The sequence below is a fragment of the Mustelus asterias genome, chromosome 7 (assembly GCF_964213995.1).
Source record: "Mustelus asterias chromosome 7, sMusAst1.hap1.1, whole genome shotgun sequence".
Taxonomy (NCBI): Eukaryota; Metazoa; Chordata; class Chondrichthyes; order Carcharhiniformes; family Triakidae; genus Mustelus; species Mustelus asterias.
Genome location: NC_135807.1, coordinates 9,401,604 through 9,420,592, shown reverse-complemented (window position 1 = coordinate 9,420,592; position 18,989 = coordinate 9,401,604). Strand labels below are relative to the sequence as shown.

At 43.9% G+C, this 18,989-nt stretch overlaps 1 protein-coding gene across 11 annotated transcripts in view; it reads right to left on the bottom strand.

The window, feature by feature from the left end:
* Positions 1 to 18,989, bottom strand: part of vps13b (vacuolar protein sorting 13 homolog B) — a 993,302-nt gene that overhangs the window by 726,256 nt on the left and 248,057 nt on the right. For all 11 annotated transcript variants that reach the window (XM_078215655.1, XM_078215652.1, XM_078215654.1 and 8 more), the window contains exon 17: positions 91 to 275. In XM_078215655.1, the coding sequence (XP_078071781.1) occupies positions 91 to 275 (185 nt within the window). The remainder of the gene's footprint in view (positions 1 to 90; positions 276 to 18,989) is intronic.

Below are 18,989 nucleotides of genomic sequence, written 5' to 3'. Positions count from 1 at the left end.
ACTTAAAGGCTATTAAGGTACACATCCGAGTATTGAGCCACAGATTGTGACACCGTTACAGTTAATCAGAAGAATACCGCTCTATCTTACCTAAAGGTCTGAAGATGTCCTTTAGTAAAGCTTCATCGACTGGTAATGATACTGATGCTCCTGTATTGTGCGTCCAGCTCTGTAAAATGGTTTGCAGCAGCAGAGTCTGGGCCCTTGTAGCTTGTAAAGTCAGGCTGGGTAACTCAAATATGCATTCAGTTGTTGGGACAAATGGTCGTTTCACCCTATTGAAAAGAAGCGGAAATCAAACAAGATGTAAACTGACATAGAGCATTTTACAAAGAATTTTACAACACATAACAGGCTATTCGACCCAACAGATCCATGCTCCACCCAAGACCTGACATAGTCTCACCCAACAACATATCCTCTACTCCTTTCTCTTTTTTGTATTTAATCGAGCTTCCCCTTAAATTCCTCGACGTTATTCACCTCAATTACTCTACTGGGGTAGGATGTTTCACATCCTCAGCACTGAGTGAAGAAGCTTCTCCTGGAATAGTGACTGCCTTATATATTTATGACCCCTAGTTTTGGACTCCCAAGTGGAAATATGTGCTGTACATATAACCTTTCATACCACTTCCAGTTTCAAAGACTTTGAAAATATATTTTTAGTATATATTTAGATTGCTAAAATAGATAATTACTATTACTTATACTAAACAGTAAGCAGTCTCACAACACCAGGTTAGTCCAACAGGTTATTTGGAATCACGAGCTTTCAGAGCGCTGCCCTCACTCACCTGGTGAAGGAGCAATGCTCCGAAAGCTCGTGATTCCAAATAAACCTGTTGGAATTAAACTTGGTGTTGTGAGACTTCTTACTGTGCCCCACCCCAACGCCGGTATCTCCATATCATGGCTACCACTATACCAAATAATAATGGCATCAGGCTTGGGATGACAAGTGGCAGCAAACATTTGGGCCACATAACTGGACAACTTCAAGAAAACGAAAAATCCAATGACCTCAGCCCACCACCACAAAGATTTTAACGGTTCAAGAGGAAAGTCCAACAACTTCTCAGAGTAAAGAGAAAAGGGCAATATTCCAGGCCAGCCAAACCCAGATGTCAGAAACAAAAAAAAAAAGAATGAAGTTAGGTAAGAAACGTTTTATATGGTTTACTTTGGGTTCATCTTTTGTTCCATTGTGCAAAATCCAAATCAGACTGGATTAAACACATGGCAAATATTTTCTCAATTATTTTGGAAGATTTCTAAGGAATGATGCAGGTTGAACTAAGCTAAAACTTTGACTTCTGTTTGCTGTGAAGGGTATTTTTGTACTGGGTTATATATACAGATAGGCTTCAAACACTTCTTGACTCAATAACCAGCACCATTTTTAAAATGCCACTGGGGCAATCTAACTGGCTCGTCATGCCCAATCGGTTGACGTGGTGACCCGGTAAGATCGGGTGGGAGTGAAAAATCGGGCTTGCGCCCGGTTTCTCGCCTCGCGATATTACCGACCCCGTTCTGCCAGTGAAATCAGCCATGGCTAAATCCACAACACACCTTTGGTTATACTAAGGTTATGGCCTTCTGCAGCAACAGACCGAGGATATAAACACATGCTCAATCCGGCATACTTCTGCTGTAACTCTGGTAAGAATGTACTAAGATAGCTTGTAAATAAAATGCAGGCCCTGAACAAGTTAGATCCCGAACTGATTTGATTTATTGTCACATGTATTAGTATACAGTGAAAAGTATTGTTTCTTGCGCGCTACACAGACAGAGCGCACCATTCATAGAGAAGGAAAGGAGGATACAGAATGTAGTGTTACAGTCATAGCTAGGGTGTAGAGAAAGATCAACTTAATACGAGGTAGGTCCATTCAAAAGCCTGATGGCAACAGGGAAGAAGCTGTTCTCGAGTCGGTTGATAGGTGACCTCAGACTTTTGTATATTTTTCCAGATGGAAGAAGATGGAAGAGAGTATGTCTGGGGTGTGTGGAGTCCTTAATTATAGAAACATAGAAAAACTACAGCACAAAACAGGCCCTTCGGCCCCACAAGTTGTGCCGAACATATCCCTACCTTCTAAGCCTACCTATAACCCTCCATCCTATTAAGTCCCATGTACTCATCCAGGAGTCTCTTAAAAGACCCTATTGAGTTTGCCTCCACCACCACTGACGGCAGCCGATTCCACTCGCCCACCACCCTCTGTGTGAAAAACTTCCCCCTGTACCTACCCCCCAGCACCTTAAACCCGTGTCCTCTCGTAGCAGCCATTTCCACCCTGGGAAAAAGCCTCTGAGAGTCCACCCGATCTATGCCTCTCAACATCTTATACACCTCTATTAGGTCTCCTCTCATCCTACGTCTCTCCAAGCAGAAAAGACCGAGCTCCCTCAGCCTATCCTCATAAGGCATGCCACTCAATCCAGGCAACATCCTTGTAAATCTCCTCTGCACCCTTTCAATCTTTTCCACATCCTTCCTGTAATGAGGCGACCAGAACTGAGCACAGTACTCCAAGTGGGGTCTGACAAGGGTCTTATATAGCTGCATCATTATCCCCGGACTCCTAAACTCAATCCCTCGATTGATAAAGGCCAGCACACCATACGCCTTCTTAACCACCTCCTCCACCTGCAGGGCCAATTTCAGAGTCCTATGGACCCAGACCCCAAAATCCTTCTGATCCTCTACAGTACTAAGAGTCTTTCCCTTTATAATGTACTCCTTCATCCCATTTGACCTGCCAAAATGGCCCACTACGCATTTATCTGGGTTGAAGTCCATCTGCCACTTCTCCGCCCAGTCTTGCATCCTACCTATGTCCCTCTGTAACTTCCGACATGCTGGCTGCTTTTCCAAGGCAGCGGGAAGTGTAGACAGAGTCAATGAATGGGAGGCTGATTAGATAGCTCTGAACCAAGGATGACCTTGTGTGTACCGGAACTTCTATTCGCTGTTATATGGCATTGTGATAAGGAGGTATGGGCTCAGAATTAGAAATCCACGGATATGTTCCCATGTCCTGGGACTCAATGGCTTTTGGCACAGCAACAAGGCAGGATCAACCAAGGGGCAAATGTGAGGACACTTGGACAATCAAGGCTGCATTTCAGTGCAAATTAGTGTTGGCAAGGGTATGGAGATTGTAGTGAGCAGTCAAAGACAATGGTTTTGAGCATCACAATAATCTGCTGCAGAAATTACAGGGTAAGCACTGTGAAGATATAGTGTTGGTACGGAGAGTTGTGATGGAAAGATAAAGCTGGGTGTCAACATTGAACATGTGCAAGACTGGCCCCTTTCACCTTGGAAACATCACACTTCTCCCTACTTAATTCACCTCATCCACCAGTGGAGCAATCATGCATGCCTTTTTGCCACTAAAAATGTAACTATTCCAACTTCTGAGCCTGACACTCGAGCTCCATTCTGTATAAACTAACTCATGGACAACCTGACACTCATATCTTTCCCTGCAATGTTTTACTTCTGCATCAACCAGTCCTCAATGACATCCAAACCCCCAAACATTTTAAAATATTAGCTCTCAATTGCAAACCACGCACAGTCTTAACTCACTCTCCAGTTGCAAGCTCAAGATGACACCTCCACTTGAGTCTGGACTTACGCATCAACCATTTTCTCCAATCGGCTATACATTGCAGAGACTTCAACCATCGTGGCCTGGTCACTTCTACATCTGGCCTCCTCTCAGAAATATTCAAGGCTTACGGCTTTCACCAAACCTACATTTATCTTCTGTTTTCATCAAATCCCAAATTATTGCCAGTTAGTTCCCTCTCTTATAGGGGTGGCACAGTGGTTAGCACTGCTGCCTGAACTCCAGGGAGCTGGGTTCGATTCCCGGCTTGGGTCACTGTCTGTGTGGAGTTTGCACATTCTCCCCGTGTCTGCGTGGGTTTCCTCCAGGTGCTCCGGTTTCCTCCCACAGTCCAAAGATGTGCGGGTTAGGTTGATTGGTCATGCTAAATTGCCCCTTCGTGTCCCGGGATGTGTAGGTGAGGGAGATTAGCGGGGTAAATGTGAGGGGTTGTGGGGATGGGGCCTGGGGTGGGATTGTGGTCGGTGCAGACTCGATGGGCCGAATGGCCACCTTCTGCACTGTAGGGATTCTATAGCTCCTTCCATTTCCAACAGTATAAATTGTCATTGCCCAGTAATGAGCAATTAAAGCTGGATTAGGTGGCGATTGGAGCTGAGTTAATGTTTCAGGTTGATGACCTTTCATCAGAACTGATGAAAAGTATTCGGCCTAAAACGTCAACTCAGTTTCTCTCTCCACAGATGCTGCCAGACCTGTTGAGCGTTTGCAGCATTTTCTGTTTATATTTCAGATTTCCAGCATTTTGCTTTTGTCAAGCCTGAATTTTTTGACTTGTAGTTGAAATGTCAATTCAGGCAATCATTTCCTGATGCAGTCCCATATTATACAGCAAACTTCACACTTGACATTCCTTTCATGTCTACTAATCCACACAGCCAACAAAGACTCTGGATTCAATCCCAAATATATAATGTATAAATTGAGGATAGGATCAGCCTCATCTGCAATTAGTCCTCACCAGCATGGAATAACCCACCGGTACCTAGTTGTCCAGGACACTCAATCAGAATGACTCGCTGAAACGAGGGGAACAATAACCCAATACCACATTTTAAGGGTTGAGAATTTTTAAAAATGAAGGGGGAGGCAGCGGAGAGCAAGAGCAAAACAAAATATTTACAAAAAAACTAATTGAAAGCAGACTAAGTGAATGATCCTTTCAGCTCATCGAGTTTTTGCTACATAAACTTGCAGTTGGGCAGTAGAAATTTATAAAAATGTAGTGATTTAAGTTTGCCATTCTCGCCTTTTCGCATGCAGATTCATTAAGTAGTGAAGTGTGGATAACACCATAGCTCTCTCTGCAAAACATGTGTACGTTTTCCAGGATTAGGTCTATAAAAATTAGGTCAAACTCTGTACTCCTGGGGAAAATAAATCTCGATAAAACCAGCAGATCAAGCATCTCATTAAAAGAAAACTTGGAGAAAGTCCAGTATAAATTTAGAATGAGAGTGATTGACAGATTGCTTTCTCTTTACTCCCTCCATCTCCAACAAAACAAAATGGACATGTAACTAATCAAAACAATAAAGCTACCTTCAGGAAAATCATATTGACAATTCTTCTGTCTGACACTGACAAAAACATACTATTTGGTACAGGTAAGTCGTTTTGATTCACAGGATTTAGTATGTGCAGACTTAAAGAACAGCTATTCATGCTTTCAAAATCAACACCTGCCTAAGACTGAAGGAATATTACTACCAGCAGCTGGCTTTAATGGTTTACATAGAGTCCCAAAATGCAAGCTTGAAACCCGCAGAATGTTTCCAAAAATTTCATTTTGATTATTACTCATATCCTGTGCAATGTAAAACTGTACGTTCACTTTTTCCAAAATAACAGCAAGTTCTAACTTTTTTATTACAGCACTGCGCGCATTACGGGTCCAACATATTTTGACAGCATCAACTCTTGGAATGTACAATGTACTCAGATACATTTAAAGGCAAGGTTATGGTCAGAACTAATACAAAGGCCAAGAGTGTTGTACAAGAAGCAATTAATAGTTTTCTAGGTAGTCAAGTCACATGAAAGACCAAAAATCCACTCAGTAAAAACGTGTTCATAAGAATTCAAAAAGTAATCGTGTTCAGAAGGAATTTGTATTATATTTTACACGACATCACATCCAAGTTAGTCATAAAAGGCAAACTGATCTCAGGAGTCTTGAACAAAAGTAGCCATTGTTTAGGCTGTAGTTATATCATAGTATACGTCTGAGATTGGGTAGCTGTACAGTATAAAATGTGGTCAGAGTTATACTGCTGGTTTCAACTCAGAGGCTGCACTCATGTCTAAGCTTCAAGGGATACTTTTTTTTTAAGATTAAATGAATACAGGTAGATACATACAAGGGACAGCACAGCGGCACAGTGGTTAGCACTGCTGCCTCACAGCGCCAGCGTCCGGGTTTGATTCCGGCCTTGGGTCACTGTGCGGAGTTTGTACGTCCTCCCCGTTTCTCCGGGTGCTCCGGTTCCCTCCCACAGTCCAAAAGGCGTGCTGGTTAGGGGCATCAACCATGCTAAATTCTCCCTGAGTGAACCCGAACAGGCGCCAAAGTGTGGCGACTAGGGGATTTTCACAGTAACTTCATTGCAATGTTAATGTAAGCCTACTTGTGGCTAATAAATAAACTTTAAACTTTAAAAAAAGCTCAGAAAGTGACAGGCAGAAACAGCTAGTCTGTCAAGCCTGCACCAAAAAAACACGATGGTCGTCATCGGATCATCATGGTAACTTCCGCAAAACAGAGCATGATATGCAAGAAAACATACTCCAGGTACAGTTGGGCAAATGAATTAACAATGCTCCAAAAGCAGAAACAAAACAGCCAATAAAAGGGAAAAGGCACGAATCATGAATATAGCAGGGAACAGGGAAAGAGAAATAAATAAGAACATAAGAACGAGGAACAGGAGTAGGCCATCTGGCCCCTCGAGCCTGCACCACCATTCAATAAGATCATGGCTGATTTTTTCGTGGACTCATCTCCACTTACCTGCCTGCTCACCATAACCCTTAATTCCTTTTACTGTTCAAAAATTTATCTATCCTTGCCTTAAAAAACATTCAATGAGGTAGCCTCAACTGCTGCCCTGGGCAAGGAATTCCACAGAAACTCAACCCTTTGTGTGAAGAAGTTCCTCCTCAACTCAGTCCTAAATCTGCTTCCCCTTATTTTGAGGCTATGCCCCCTAGTTCTAGTTTCACCCGCCAGTGGAAACAACTTCCCTGCTTCTATCTTATCTATTCCCTTCATAATCTTATATGTTTCTATAAGATCTCCCCTCATTCTTCTGAATTCCAATGAGTATAGCCCCATTCTACTCAGTTTCTCCTCATAAGCCAACCCTCTCAACTCCGGAATCAACCTCGTTAATCTCCTCTGCACTCCCTCCAGTGCCAGTATATCCTTTCTCAAGTAAGGAGACCAAAACTGTACACAGTACTCCAGGTGAGGCCTCACCAGCACCTTATACAGCTGCAACATAACCTCGCTGTTTTTAAACTCCATCCTCTAGCAATAAAGAACAAAATTCCATTTGCCTTCTTAATTACCTGCTGCACCTGCAAACCAACTCCTTGAGATTCCTGCTCAAGGACACCCAGGTCCCTCTGCACAGCAGCATGCTGCAATTTTTTACAGTTTAAATAAAAGTCAATTTTGCTGTTATTCCTACCAAAATGGATGACCTCACATTTACCAACATTGAACTCTACCTACCAGACCATCGCCCACTCACTTAGACTATCTATATCCCTTTGCAGACTTTCAGCGTCCTCTGCACCCTTTGCTCTTCCACCCATCTTAGTGTCATCTGCGAATTTTGACACACTACACTTGGTCCCCAACTCCAAATCATCTTCGTAAATCGTAAACAATTGTGGTCCCAACACTGATCCCTGAGGCACACCACTATTCGCTGACTGCCAACCAGAAAAACACCCATTTACGGCCACTCTTTGCTTTCTGTTAGTTAACCAATCCTCTATCCATGCTAATACATTACCCATAACACCGTGCACCTTTATTTTATGTAGCAGTCTTTGGTGCGGCACCTTGTCAAATGATGCCTTCTGGAAATCCAGACACACCACATCGACAGGTTCCCCATTGTCCACTGCACATGTAATATTCTCAAAGAATTCCAGCAAATTAGTCAACCATGACCTTCCCTTCAGGAACCCATGCTGCGTCTTACCAATGAACAATTTATATCCAGATGTCTCGCTATTTCATCCTTGATGATAGATTCAAGCATTTTCCCTACTACAGAAGTTAAGCTAACTGGCCTATAGTTACCCGCCTTTTGTCTACCTCCTTTTTTAAACAGTGGCGTCACATTTGCTGTTTCCCAATCGATGGGAACCACCCCAGAGTCCAGCGAATTTTGGTAAATCCAATTGCAAGATTTTTTGAAAGTTGATTCTTAGAATGCGTGCATCGCTGGCTAAGCCAGCATTTATTAATATAATTATGTCATCAGATTAAATGTGAATCAAGTGCCAAAAGAGAACTAGAAAATATGGACAATGTAAAACAAAACGCCAAAAATTCTTCCAGTATTCTAGCAGCACAGAGGTCATCAGAGCAAATGCCAAAGTGCCCAACATGAAGTTAACCATGAGAATTTGCCAGAGATAGCAAGTATCCTAGATTATCCCAGATATTATCCCAGTATCATATTAGACTCAAAACATTAACTCTGACCTCGCGGGCGGTTGGGATTATCCGGTCCCGCTGCTGTGAACGGAGATTGGGCTGTGTGCTAAATTCTCCATTCTCACTGACAACAGTAGCGGGACATGCGAGACCAGAGAATTCCTGCCTCAGTTTCTTCCTTCACAGAAGCTACCAGACCTGTTGAGTTTTTCCACCATTTTCTCTTTTAGCTTGGATTGCTGTTTCGGAGTTTTTTTTTAAAAAACAGGGATAAGCATCAACAACACAATATTTCATTATCAAATACTTTTATGCACTAGGATTTTGGCATAATCAATGGATTGAAAATCAACAATTACCCCAGTAATTCTTAATTATTTCTCAAGACACCTGAAAACAAGGGAAGGAGATCTGGCAGATAGTCATGTTTGAATCAGCAAATCGATGACAGTTCTCGCTATTTATAAATAATAGGAGACTGTTACATTGGTAGGATTGCATTGCATTGCAGATCCTGGAATTCCCTCCCGAACGGCATTGTGGGTCAACCCACAGAACATGCACTGCAGCAATTCAAGAAGGCAGCTCACCACCACTTTCTCAAGGGCAACTAGGGATGGGCAATAAATGCTGGCCAGCCAGCGACGCTCATGGCCCACGAATGAATAAAAAATGCTAGGCGATTTGGTGGTACACTGGTTAGCACTGCTGCCTCACAGCCCCAGGGACCCGGGTTCGTTTCCTGGCTTGACTCACTGTCTGTGTGGAGTCTGCACTTTCTTCCCGTGTCTGCGTGGGTTTCCTCCGGCTCCTCCGGTTTCCTCCCACAGTCTGAAAGACATGCTAGTTAGGTGCATTGGCCATGCTAAATTCTCCCTCAGCGTACCTGAACAGGCGCAGACGGGTGGCGACTGGGGGATTTTCACAGTAACTTTAGTGTTAATGTAAGCCTGCTTGTGACTAAGAAATAAACTTTAAATTAATTTTGGGGTGCAAATTGAAGGGGAAATCTGGAGACAAATCAGGGCAATGATTAGGAATAACAAGATTATTGTCTAAATAATTTCAATAAGTCACTCATTGGGATATGTAAGGAGTTAACAGAAAAAAGAGGAAAAGAATTCCTCAATTGCATGCAGGAGTCCTTGCTCTTGGAGTATATTATGCCTATAAGGGACTAACACGGAGACAAGATGAGATGAGACGAGATAAGTTAGATATGGGTGCACTTCAGGTGTAGTGACTGTAATGTGATAAGGTTCCAAATATAAAGGGAAAAGATTAGTACAAAAGGGCACAAAGTTTACTGCACAGATTGTGTCATACCTGTGGCAGAGAATTCAATACGGTCACCTGAAGAAACTTCTCCTAATCTCAATCCTAAATAGCCTACCCTGTATCCTGAGATTATGACCCTTTATTCTAGACCCTCCTGCTGCCAGAGGAAACGACATGTTCAAGGTGAGGGGCAGGAGGTCCTTAGCCAAGCTAAGGAAATATGCCATTTGAACCACAAAGACTACTATTCAAAGTACAATTGGTTCAAAAGCACAAGTGTCAAAAGCCTGGGTGTAAGTCACTCACACATAATATCAAACAAGAAAGAGCATGTAGCATAGAAGAAAAGAGAAAAAAAACAAAGGAACAATAAAACATTCAGAACATTTCAGCAGACCCACTGTATTATTCATTCTTGGGATTCTATTTTCTATTGCCATTTTCAACAAACGTTTTCCAGACTGTTCTTTTCCCCACGTTAGTGGATCAGTTAGAAAAAAATCAGTTCCTTCATAAATTTCGCCTTAAGAATTTCAAATTCTCACGAGGCATTGCCCAGTAAATTAGATCCCAAGATGTATGTGAATCGCATCGGTGATTATCTCAATCACACTGCGTGATCCAAGTGTTGTACCTGCTATGCACAATTTATACCACACAAAGATTGAAGGCTTGTTGAAGTTAGCAAAGGCAGTAGCCTATGTGGGCTCTGCTGAAGTGGCAAAGAGGCAATGATTTTTAAAAATGTTGAAGTTGCTGAATTACATTATTTAAGTGTGAAGTCCACTTCTATTATTTTGTTCCAGTGAAATGGCTCCAAACCTTCATGATGTGGAGATGCCGGCGTTGGACTGGGGTAAACACAGTAAGAAGTTTAACAACACCAGGTTAAAGTCCAACAGGTTTATTTGGTAGCAAAAGCCACACAAGCTTTCGAGGCTCTAAGCCCCTTCTTCAGGTGAGTGGGAATTCTGTTCACAAACAGAACTTATAAAGACACAGACTCAATTTACATGAATAATGGTTGGAATGCGAATACTTACAACTAATCCAGTCTTTAAGAAACAAAACAATGGGAGTGGAGAGAGCATCAAGACAGGCTAAAAAGATGTGTATTGTCTCCAGACAAGACAGCCAGTGAAACTCTGCAGGTCCACGCAACTGTGGGAGTTACAAATAGTGTGACATAAACCCAATATCCCGGTTGAGGCCGTCCTTGTGTGTGCGGAACTTGGCTATCAGTTTCTGCTCAGCGACTCTGCGCTGTCGTGTGTCGCGAAGGCCGCCTTGGAGAACGCTTACCCGAATATCAGAGGCCGAATGCCCGTGACCGCTGAAGTGCTCCCCAACAGGAAGAGAACAGTCTTGCCGGGTGATTGTCGAGCGGTGTTCATTCATCCGTTGTCGCAGCGTCTGCATAGTTTCCCCAATGTACCATGCCTTGGGACATCCTTTCTTGCAGCATATCAGGTAGACAACGTTGGCCGAGTTGCAAGAGTATGTACCGTGTACCTGGTGGATGGTGTTCTCACGTGAGATGATGGCATCTGTGTCGATGATCCGGCACGTCTTGCAGAGGTTGCTGTGGCAGGGTTGTGTGGTGTCTTGGTCACTGTTCTCCTGAAGGCTGGGTAGTTTGCTGCGGACAATGGTCTGTTTGAGGTTGTGCGGTTGTTTGAAGGCAAGAAGTGGGGGTGTGGGGATGGCCTTGGCGAGATGTTCGTCTTCATCAATGACATGTTGAAGGCTCCGGAGGAGATGCCGTAGCTTCTCCGCTCCGGGGAAGTACTGGACAACGAAGGGTACTCTGTCCACTGTGTCTCGTGTTTGTCTTCTGAGGAGGTCGGTGCGGTTTTTCGCTGTGGCGCGTTGGAACTGTTGATCAATGAGTCTAGCGCCATATCCTGTTCTTATGAGGATAAGAACAGGATATGGCGCTAGACTCATTGATCAACAGTTCCAACGCGCCACAGCGAAAAACCGCACCGACCTCCTCAGATGACAAACACGGGACACAGTGGACAGAGTACCCTTCGTTGTCCAGTACTTCCCCGGAGCGGAGAAGCTACGGCATCTCCTCCGGAGCCTTCAACATGTCATTGATGAAGACGAACATCTCGCCAAGGCCATCCCCACACCCCCACTTCTTGCCTTCAAACAACCGCACAACCTCAAACAGACCATTGTCCGCAGCAAACTACCCAGCCTTCAGGAGAACAGTGACCAAGACACCACACAACCCTGCCACAGCAACCTCTGCAAGACGTGCCGGATCATCGACACAGATGCCATCATCTCACGTGAGAACACCATCCACCAGGTACACGGTACATACTCTTGCAACTCGGCCAACGTTGTCTACCTGATACGCTGCAAGAAAGGATGTCCCGAGGCATGGTACATTGGGGAAACTATGCAGACGCTGCGACAACGGATGAATGAACACCGCTCGACAATCACCCGGCAAGACTGTTCTCTTCCTGTTGGGGAGCACTTCAGTGGTCACGGGCATTCGGCCTCTGATATTCGGGTAAGCGTTCTCCAAGGCGGCCTTCGCGACACACGACAGCGCAGAGTCGCTGAGCAGAAACTGATAGCCAAGTTCCGCACACACAAGGACGGCCTCAACCGGGATATTGGGTTTATGTCACACTATTTGTAACTCCCACAGTTGCGTGGACCTGCAGAGTTTCACTGGCTGTCTTGTCTGGAGACAATACACATCTTTTTAGCCTGTCTTGATGCTCTCTCCACTCCCATTGTTTTGTTTCTTAAAGACTGGATTAGTTGTAAGTATTCGCATTCCAACCATTATTCATGTAAATTGAGTCTGTGTCTTTATAAGTTCTGTTTGTGAACAGAATTCCCACTCACCTGAAGAAGGGGCTTAGAGCCTCGAAAGCTTGTGTGGCTTTTGCTACCAAATAAACCTGTTGGACTTTAACCTGGTGTTGTTAAACTTCTTACTGTCCAAACCTTCACCCAGAATTATATAATGATATGTATGTTTGCATCATTATTTGGCTTACTAGCTTAAGTGTATGCAGCATTCAGAGTTGGTTTCCTGGAACCTCTTTCTTCTCCTGCGTTTGAACAGGATTCTCATTAATGGTCTGAACCAACCATCTCCTTATTTAAACAAGATATATAATTGCCATGGACAGAGTGCAGTGAAAGTTCACCAGACTGATTCCTGGGATTGCAATATTGCTGTATGAGGAGAGATTGGGCTTGCATTCACTGGAATTTAGGAGAATGAGAGGGGATCGAATTAAAACATATAAAAGCCTGACAGGGCTGAACAGACTGGATACAGGGATGTCATGGAATCATACAGCGCAGAAAGGGCCCTTCGGCCCATCAAGTTTGCACCAGCACATCAGGAACACCTGAACTCCCACCTAATCCATCAGCCAGTACTTGGCCCATAGCCCAAAATGTTATGTTGTGCCAAGTGCACATCCAGATACTTTTTAAAGGATGTGAGGCAACCCGCCTCTACCAACCTCCCAGGCAGCACATTCCAGACTGTCACCACCCTCTGGGGAATAAAGTTTTTTCCTCACATCTCCCCAAACCTCCTGCCCCTCACCTTGAGCATGTCGTTTCCTCTGGCAGCAGGAGGGCCTAGAATAAAGGGACACAATCTCAGGATACAGGATAGGCTATTTAGGACAGAGATTAGGAGAAATTTCTTCAGGTGAACCTATTAAATTCTCTGCCACAGAAGACAGTGGAGGTCAAATCACTGTCTGTGTGGAGTATGCACATTCTCCCCGAGTCTGCGTGGGTTTCCTCCGGGTGCTCCAGTTTCCTCCCACACTCCAAAGATTTGCATGTTAAGTTGCCCCTCAGTGTCAGGTAGCAGGGTAAATATGTGGGTTTATGGGGATAGGGCCTGGGTGGGATTGTTGTCGGTGTAGACTCAATGGGCAGTATAGCCCCCTTCTGCACTGTAGGGATTCTATGATTTTAACTGTTACTTTATAAAGAGCTTCTGCTCTTGTCCAAATTAAATTGTATCGTAAAGTTTTTTTTTGTAGAACTTGCAATAAATTTAAAAGCTGCTGAACTACTTTTGTCCCAATAGCTCGCCATCTTTAAGCTACTGTTCTGTACATGATAAGTGACCCACCTATGGCAATGCCATTATTCTTAATGCCTTGCTGGAAAGAGAATTAAGGATGTGCTGCAGTTGTTAACTGCAGGACATTCAGGGAAATCTGTTCTTCCTGATTTCCTGACCTCAAAACACCCACCTTGGCACTCTCCTGAATGAAAATCCACCAGTTGGGTCTACAGGGACAGCCCTATTTGTTGATTTTAGGAAGAGGTAGAAGTGAGCTATGCAACACTGGGGGACTATGAGGTAGGGAGATGAGGTCAGTGACCGCCTGGGAAATAATGGTTTGTTGTTCATTGATGGGGTCATGATCCAGGGGGATATAGAAGGAGATGCCAAAGAGTTGGCATTCAGTCTCCACAAAGTAGTAGTCTTCTTGCCAAAAAGTAACTCCACCCCTTGTCAGCAAGTGTAAAGACAATATTGGGCGGTAATTTGCTCTGTAACCTAATTATGTTCAACAGAAGAGGAAGAAAATTAAGTGTGAATATTACATTAAGACCATATTCCCAATGCTAATGTACCAGCAAATAATTTATAGCACTCTGATTATATTCACAGCTGTACACTGGGTTCAAAGGTTTGTGGTAATATTTATCTTTGTTACTGTAATGGAAATATGAAGTGTCAACTAATGATGAAAAAAGGATTGAAGCTAAAAAGGGCAGTGTGAAATAATACATTTATTCATACAGTCTGGCAACCATGTGGCATGAGGTGTTAAGCAATCCTCTTTGGCAATGGCTTTGAAGCTACTGTCTGTCTCTCATTTGTGTGTCTTAATGGCACAAAACATTCATATGCGTCCAAACGCATGGACTAAATCTTCACAGGATTCAAAGAGTCCACATAGCATCAACACCGCAAGTAGTTATGTTTTCATAAATGCTTCCCAGAGCTCTACTTCTGTGCATATTGGGAAAAACAGTCAGACATTAATCATTAGAAGTATAGAATCTACACTTGATAAATCATCTGTCTTGTTGACTAATTTTTTGTTTCATGCTGTTAAATCGAGTGAATCCAGAATTGGATCTGTGCAGCTTTGCTGATGGTGACGTTAATTATAGTAACTGGGAACGCACAGTCATGCTACAAAGGAATGGCAAAGCAAATGATTTTGAACGCAGAGTTCTTCAGAAGGCTCACAACAATAAATTAAATTTATATAGCACTTTTAAAGTAGTAAAATATCACCAAACCACTTCACAGGTGCACTGTCAAACAAAATTTAACACTGGGAAACATTAGGATAGAAACTTGGTCAAGTGAGTTTTGAGGAGAGAGAGAGATGGAGGTAGAGAGGGAATTCCAGAGATTAGGCCTTAGGCAGCTGGAGGTATGGCTGCCAGTGATGAAGCAAATAAAACCGGGGATACAGAGAAAGGCAGAGATCCTAGAAGGCTGGAGTAGGATACAGAGTTAGGAACGGGCGAGACCATGGAGGGTGTAAGACGGGAGGCCGGCCAGAAGTGTGTTGGAACAATCAATTCTATAGGTAACAAAGGCATAAATGGAGGATTCAGCAGTTTAGTGTTTATAGGCTTCAAATGGTGGTATTTGGCTGAGCAAACATATCCCTGTAAACAAGAGAGCAAATGCCAAGACCATGTTTGTTCCACATTGCTTCAGTGAAAACAAATCATGAATGAATGTGGCTAGACTGGCAGCTAACATGAAAGGGAAATCAAGAGGCATATAAATAGTTAAAGAATCATACTAAAGGATGAAGTTGATTATGGACCTCAATGGGATTTATGCACAGAAGCAGGGGATGGCTGAGGTACTAAATGAATACTTTGCATCTGCCATTAATCAGGTAAGAAGATACCAGCCAAGTCATCAAGAAAGAGAAGGTAGTTGGGAGATTTGAAGGGTTTCAAATTGATATGGAGCAGGTATTAGATAGGCTCGCTAAGCTCTGACAAAGGGTCGTCTAGACTCGAAATGTTAGCTCTATTCTCTCTCCACAGATGCTGTCAGATCTGCTATGATTTCCCAGCATTTTCTGTTTTTGATTAGATAGGCTGGCTATACTTAAGGCCGTAAGAAGTCTCACAACACCAGGTTAAAGTCCAACAGGTTTATTTGTAGCAAACGCCACTGTGGCGTTTGCTACAAATAAACCTGTTGGACTTTAACCTGGTGTTGTGAGACTTCTTACTGTGTTTACCCCAGTCCAACGCCGGCATCTCCACATCTTTACTTAAGGCACCAGGACCAGATGAGTTGCATCCAAGGATACTGAGGGAAGTAAAGGTGGAAATTGCACTGACCGTAATTTTCCAAAACTCCTTCAATGCAATGATGGTATGTATGCCAGTGGACTGGAGAATTGAAAATATTACACCCTTGTTTAAAAAAGGGTGTAAGGATCAGCCAAGCAACTACAGAGTAGACAACATAGCCTCAGTAGTGGGAAAAGCTTTTAGAAATCACAACTTGGAACAACATTACCAGTCACATGGGCAAATGTGGGTTAAGGACAGTCAGCATGGATTCAAGGGTAAATTGCATTTGACTAACCTGCTTGAGTTTTTTGCTCAAGTGGCATGGAGGGTAGATGAGGATAATGCTGTTGATGTGACGTACGTGGACTTCCAAAAAGCATTTTATAAAGTGCCACAAAACAGACTTGTGAGCAACATTAAGTTCATGAATTAAAAAGGGACAATGGCAACATGAATACAAAATTGCCTGAGTGATAGGAAAAGAGTGATGAACAGGTGTTTTTCAAAATGGAGGCAGGTTTATAGTGGGGTTTAGCGTTTGGATCCCTTATCTTCTTAAAATATATTTTATATACATCTTATTGACTTAGACTTTAGTGTACAGGCACAAGTTCTAATTTTGCAGATGACATGGAATTTGGAAGCATTGCAAATTGCAAGATTGAGTTAAATTTCAAGAGGGCACAGGCAGGTTGGTGGAACTGGCGAACAAGTGATCAATGAAGTTAACACAATGAAGTGTCACATGATTCATTTTGGTAGGAATAATTGGAGAGACAATATAAACTGAATGGTACAATTTTGAAAGAGGTAGAGGAGTTTAGGGGCCTCAGGGTATATGTTCACAAATCATTGAATGTGGTTGGGCAGATTGTGAGAGTGGTTATAAAGTATATAGCATCCCTGGCTTTATAAATCAGAACATAGAGTACAAAAGTAAGCAAGCTCTGATAAATCTGTGCAAAACACTAATTTAGCCTCAACTGCAGTATTGCGCCAAATTCTTGTCATCATATTTTCAGAAGAGTGTGAAGGCATTAGACACAGTGCAGAAAAGATTGACGAGGATAGTTCAAGGGATGAAGAACTTCAGCTACATTGATAGATTGGAGAAGTTGGGACTATTTGTTAAAAGGTTGAGAGGAGATTTGAGTATTCAAAATCATAAGGGGTCTAGACAGAGTAGATAGCATGCAACTGCTCCCATTGGTGGAAGGATCAGGAACCAGAGGGTGCAGATTTAAATTAATTGGCAAAGGAAGCAAAGATGACATGGGGGTGCAGCGAACGGTTAGGATCTGGAGTGCACTGCCTGAGAGTGCGACAGAGACAGATTCAATCTGACTTTCGAAAGAGAATTGCATCATTATCTGAAGAGGAACATGTTGAAGAGCTACAGGGAAAAGCTGAAGAAATGGTACTCAGGTGAATTAGGCCATAAAGCCATAAGACAGATAAGCAGAATTTGGCCACTCGGCCCATTCAGTCAGCTCCGCCATTCAATCATGGCTGATATTCTTCTCATCCCCATTCTCCTGCCTTTTCCCCATAACCCCTGATTCCCTTATTAATCAAGTGGTCAATTCAATGTGCAGTAGCCCCACACTGCCGACCTCTGGATCGCTGGCCAGCCCCACGACCCCACAAAAATAGCTGCAGAGCTGGCACAGACATGATTAGTTGAGTGACCTCCTGTTATGCTGCAATCATTCAGTGATTCCATGAATGAAAAAGAGGTTATACAGTTCCTTTCAGACTGTCCCACAATGCCTCCAGCCCAGTAAAATACTTTTGATTTTGTAATCTCTGTCATTTGTGGGTAAAGGTAGGGAAAATCGGTGGCCTTTTTTATGGGCCATTGCTAGGATTCAAAAAACTAAACAAGACTTGTTGGGTATTCTTGCTGGACTCTGATAGAGTCCACATGCCAACCAATCAGCACCCTTTTCTCCAGTAAATTGTCGTGCTCATTTGAAATTTGGCATTCATGCATTTGTCCTGATAAGTACGAGGGGTGGAATTCTCCCAAAAAAATTCTAAGTGTTGAATACACGTAAAAACTGGAGTAAATCCTGTTGGTTTTTTCAGCGGAATTTTCAAAATGAATCTCCCACACACTGCAGTGCACAGAGAGCCCAAGCGTGAATCTCATTAAAAATCAATGGGCGGGACCTCATCCCACTGGAGAGGCCAGCAGCATAGCACTGAGAGGGCCACTGCCCATGTGCCGATCTGTCGTAGCAGAGATCGGTGTATGTGCAGTAAACCCGCGCTGCCAGTCTTCTGATCGGTGGCCAGCCCTGCGACCCCGCAAAATTGCCCCTCTGACCCCCCCCCCCTTCATGCCCCGAGGCCGACCCCCCCACCCCGGTGTACAGTCCCGATCACTCTCTGTTACCAAGCCCAAGAACAGAGTGGTAGCGGGATGCCACACCCCCACTAATTTCACCCGAGAGCCCCTTCCCTTTTAGTAGGCCCTGCCCCCCTCTGGCCCCACCCCCCCTTGGCACTGCCCGATGACCGGTGGGCAGTACTAAGGTGCCCCTTGGGCAATGCCACTTTGCCCCTTGGACAGTGCCAAGGGGCCAGGCTGGTACTGCCAAGCTGGCAATGTCCGGGGGCACCCTCCCTTACCTCTGACCTCCTGGGGGGCCTCCATGGCCCCCCCTTCACTCCAGCAGTGTCAGGTCTCCAGCTTCCCGTTAGTGGAATGAAACACCCCTGGCGCAGGGGAAGATGCTCGTGGGCCCAGAGACATCAGTCCCGGGCCCACTAATGATATTTAAATGACCATCACCATAATTTGTACAGCTCCGCGCCGATTTCTAGCGCGTAGCTGACGGTGCAGGAAATCCGGCGGCTGGAGACGCATGGAGGCTGTGGCGCCCACCGGGAAAACCCACTACACGGCCTTCACTGGTGGTTCCGGCCCGCTGCTAGAGCAGCACAATGGGTTGGAAGAATCGCCCCCTAGATGTGCAAAGTTTGAGCAACATGTCTCTCCTTTCAGCAATATTCAAGTTCAGTACAAT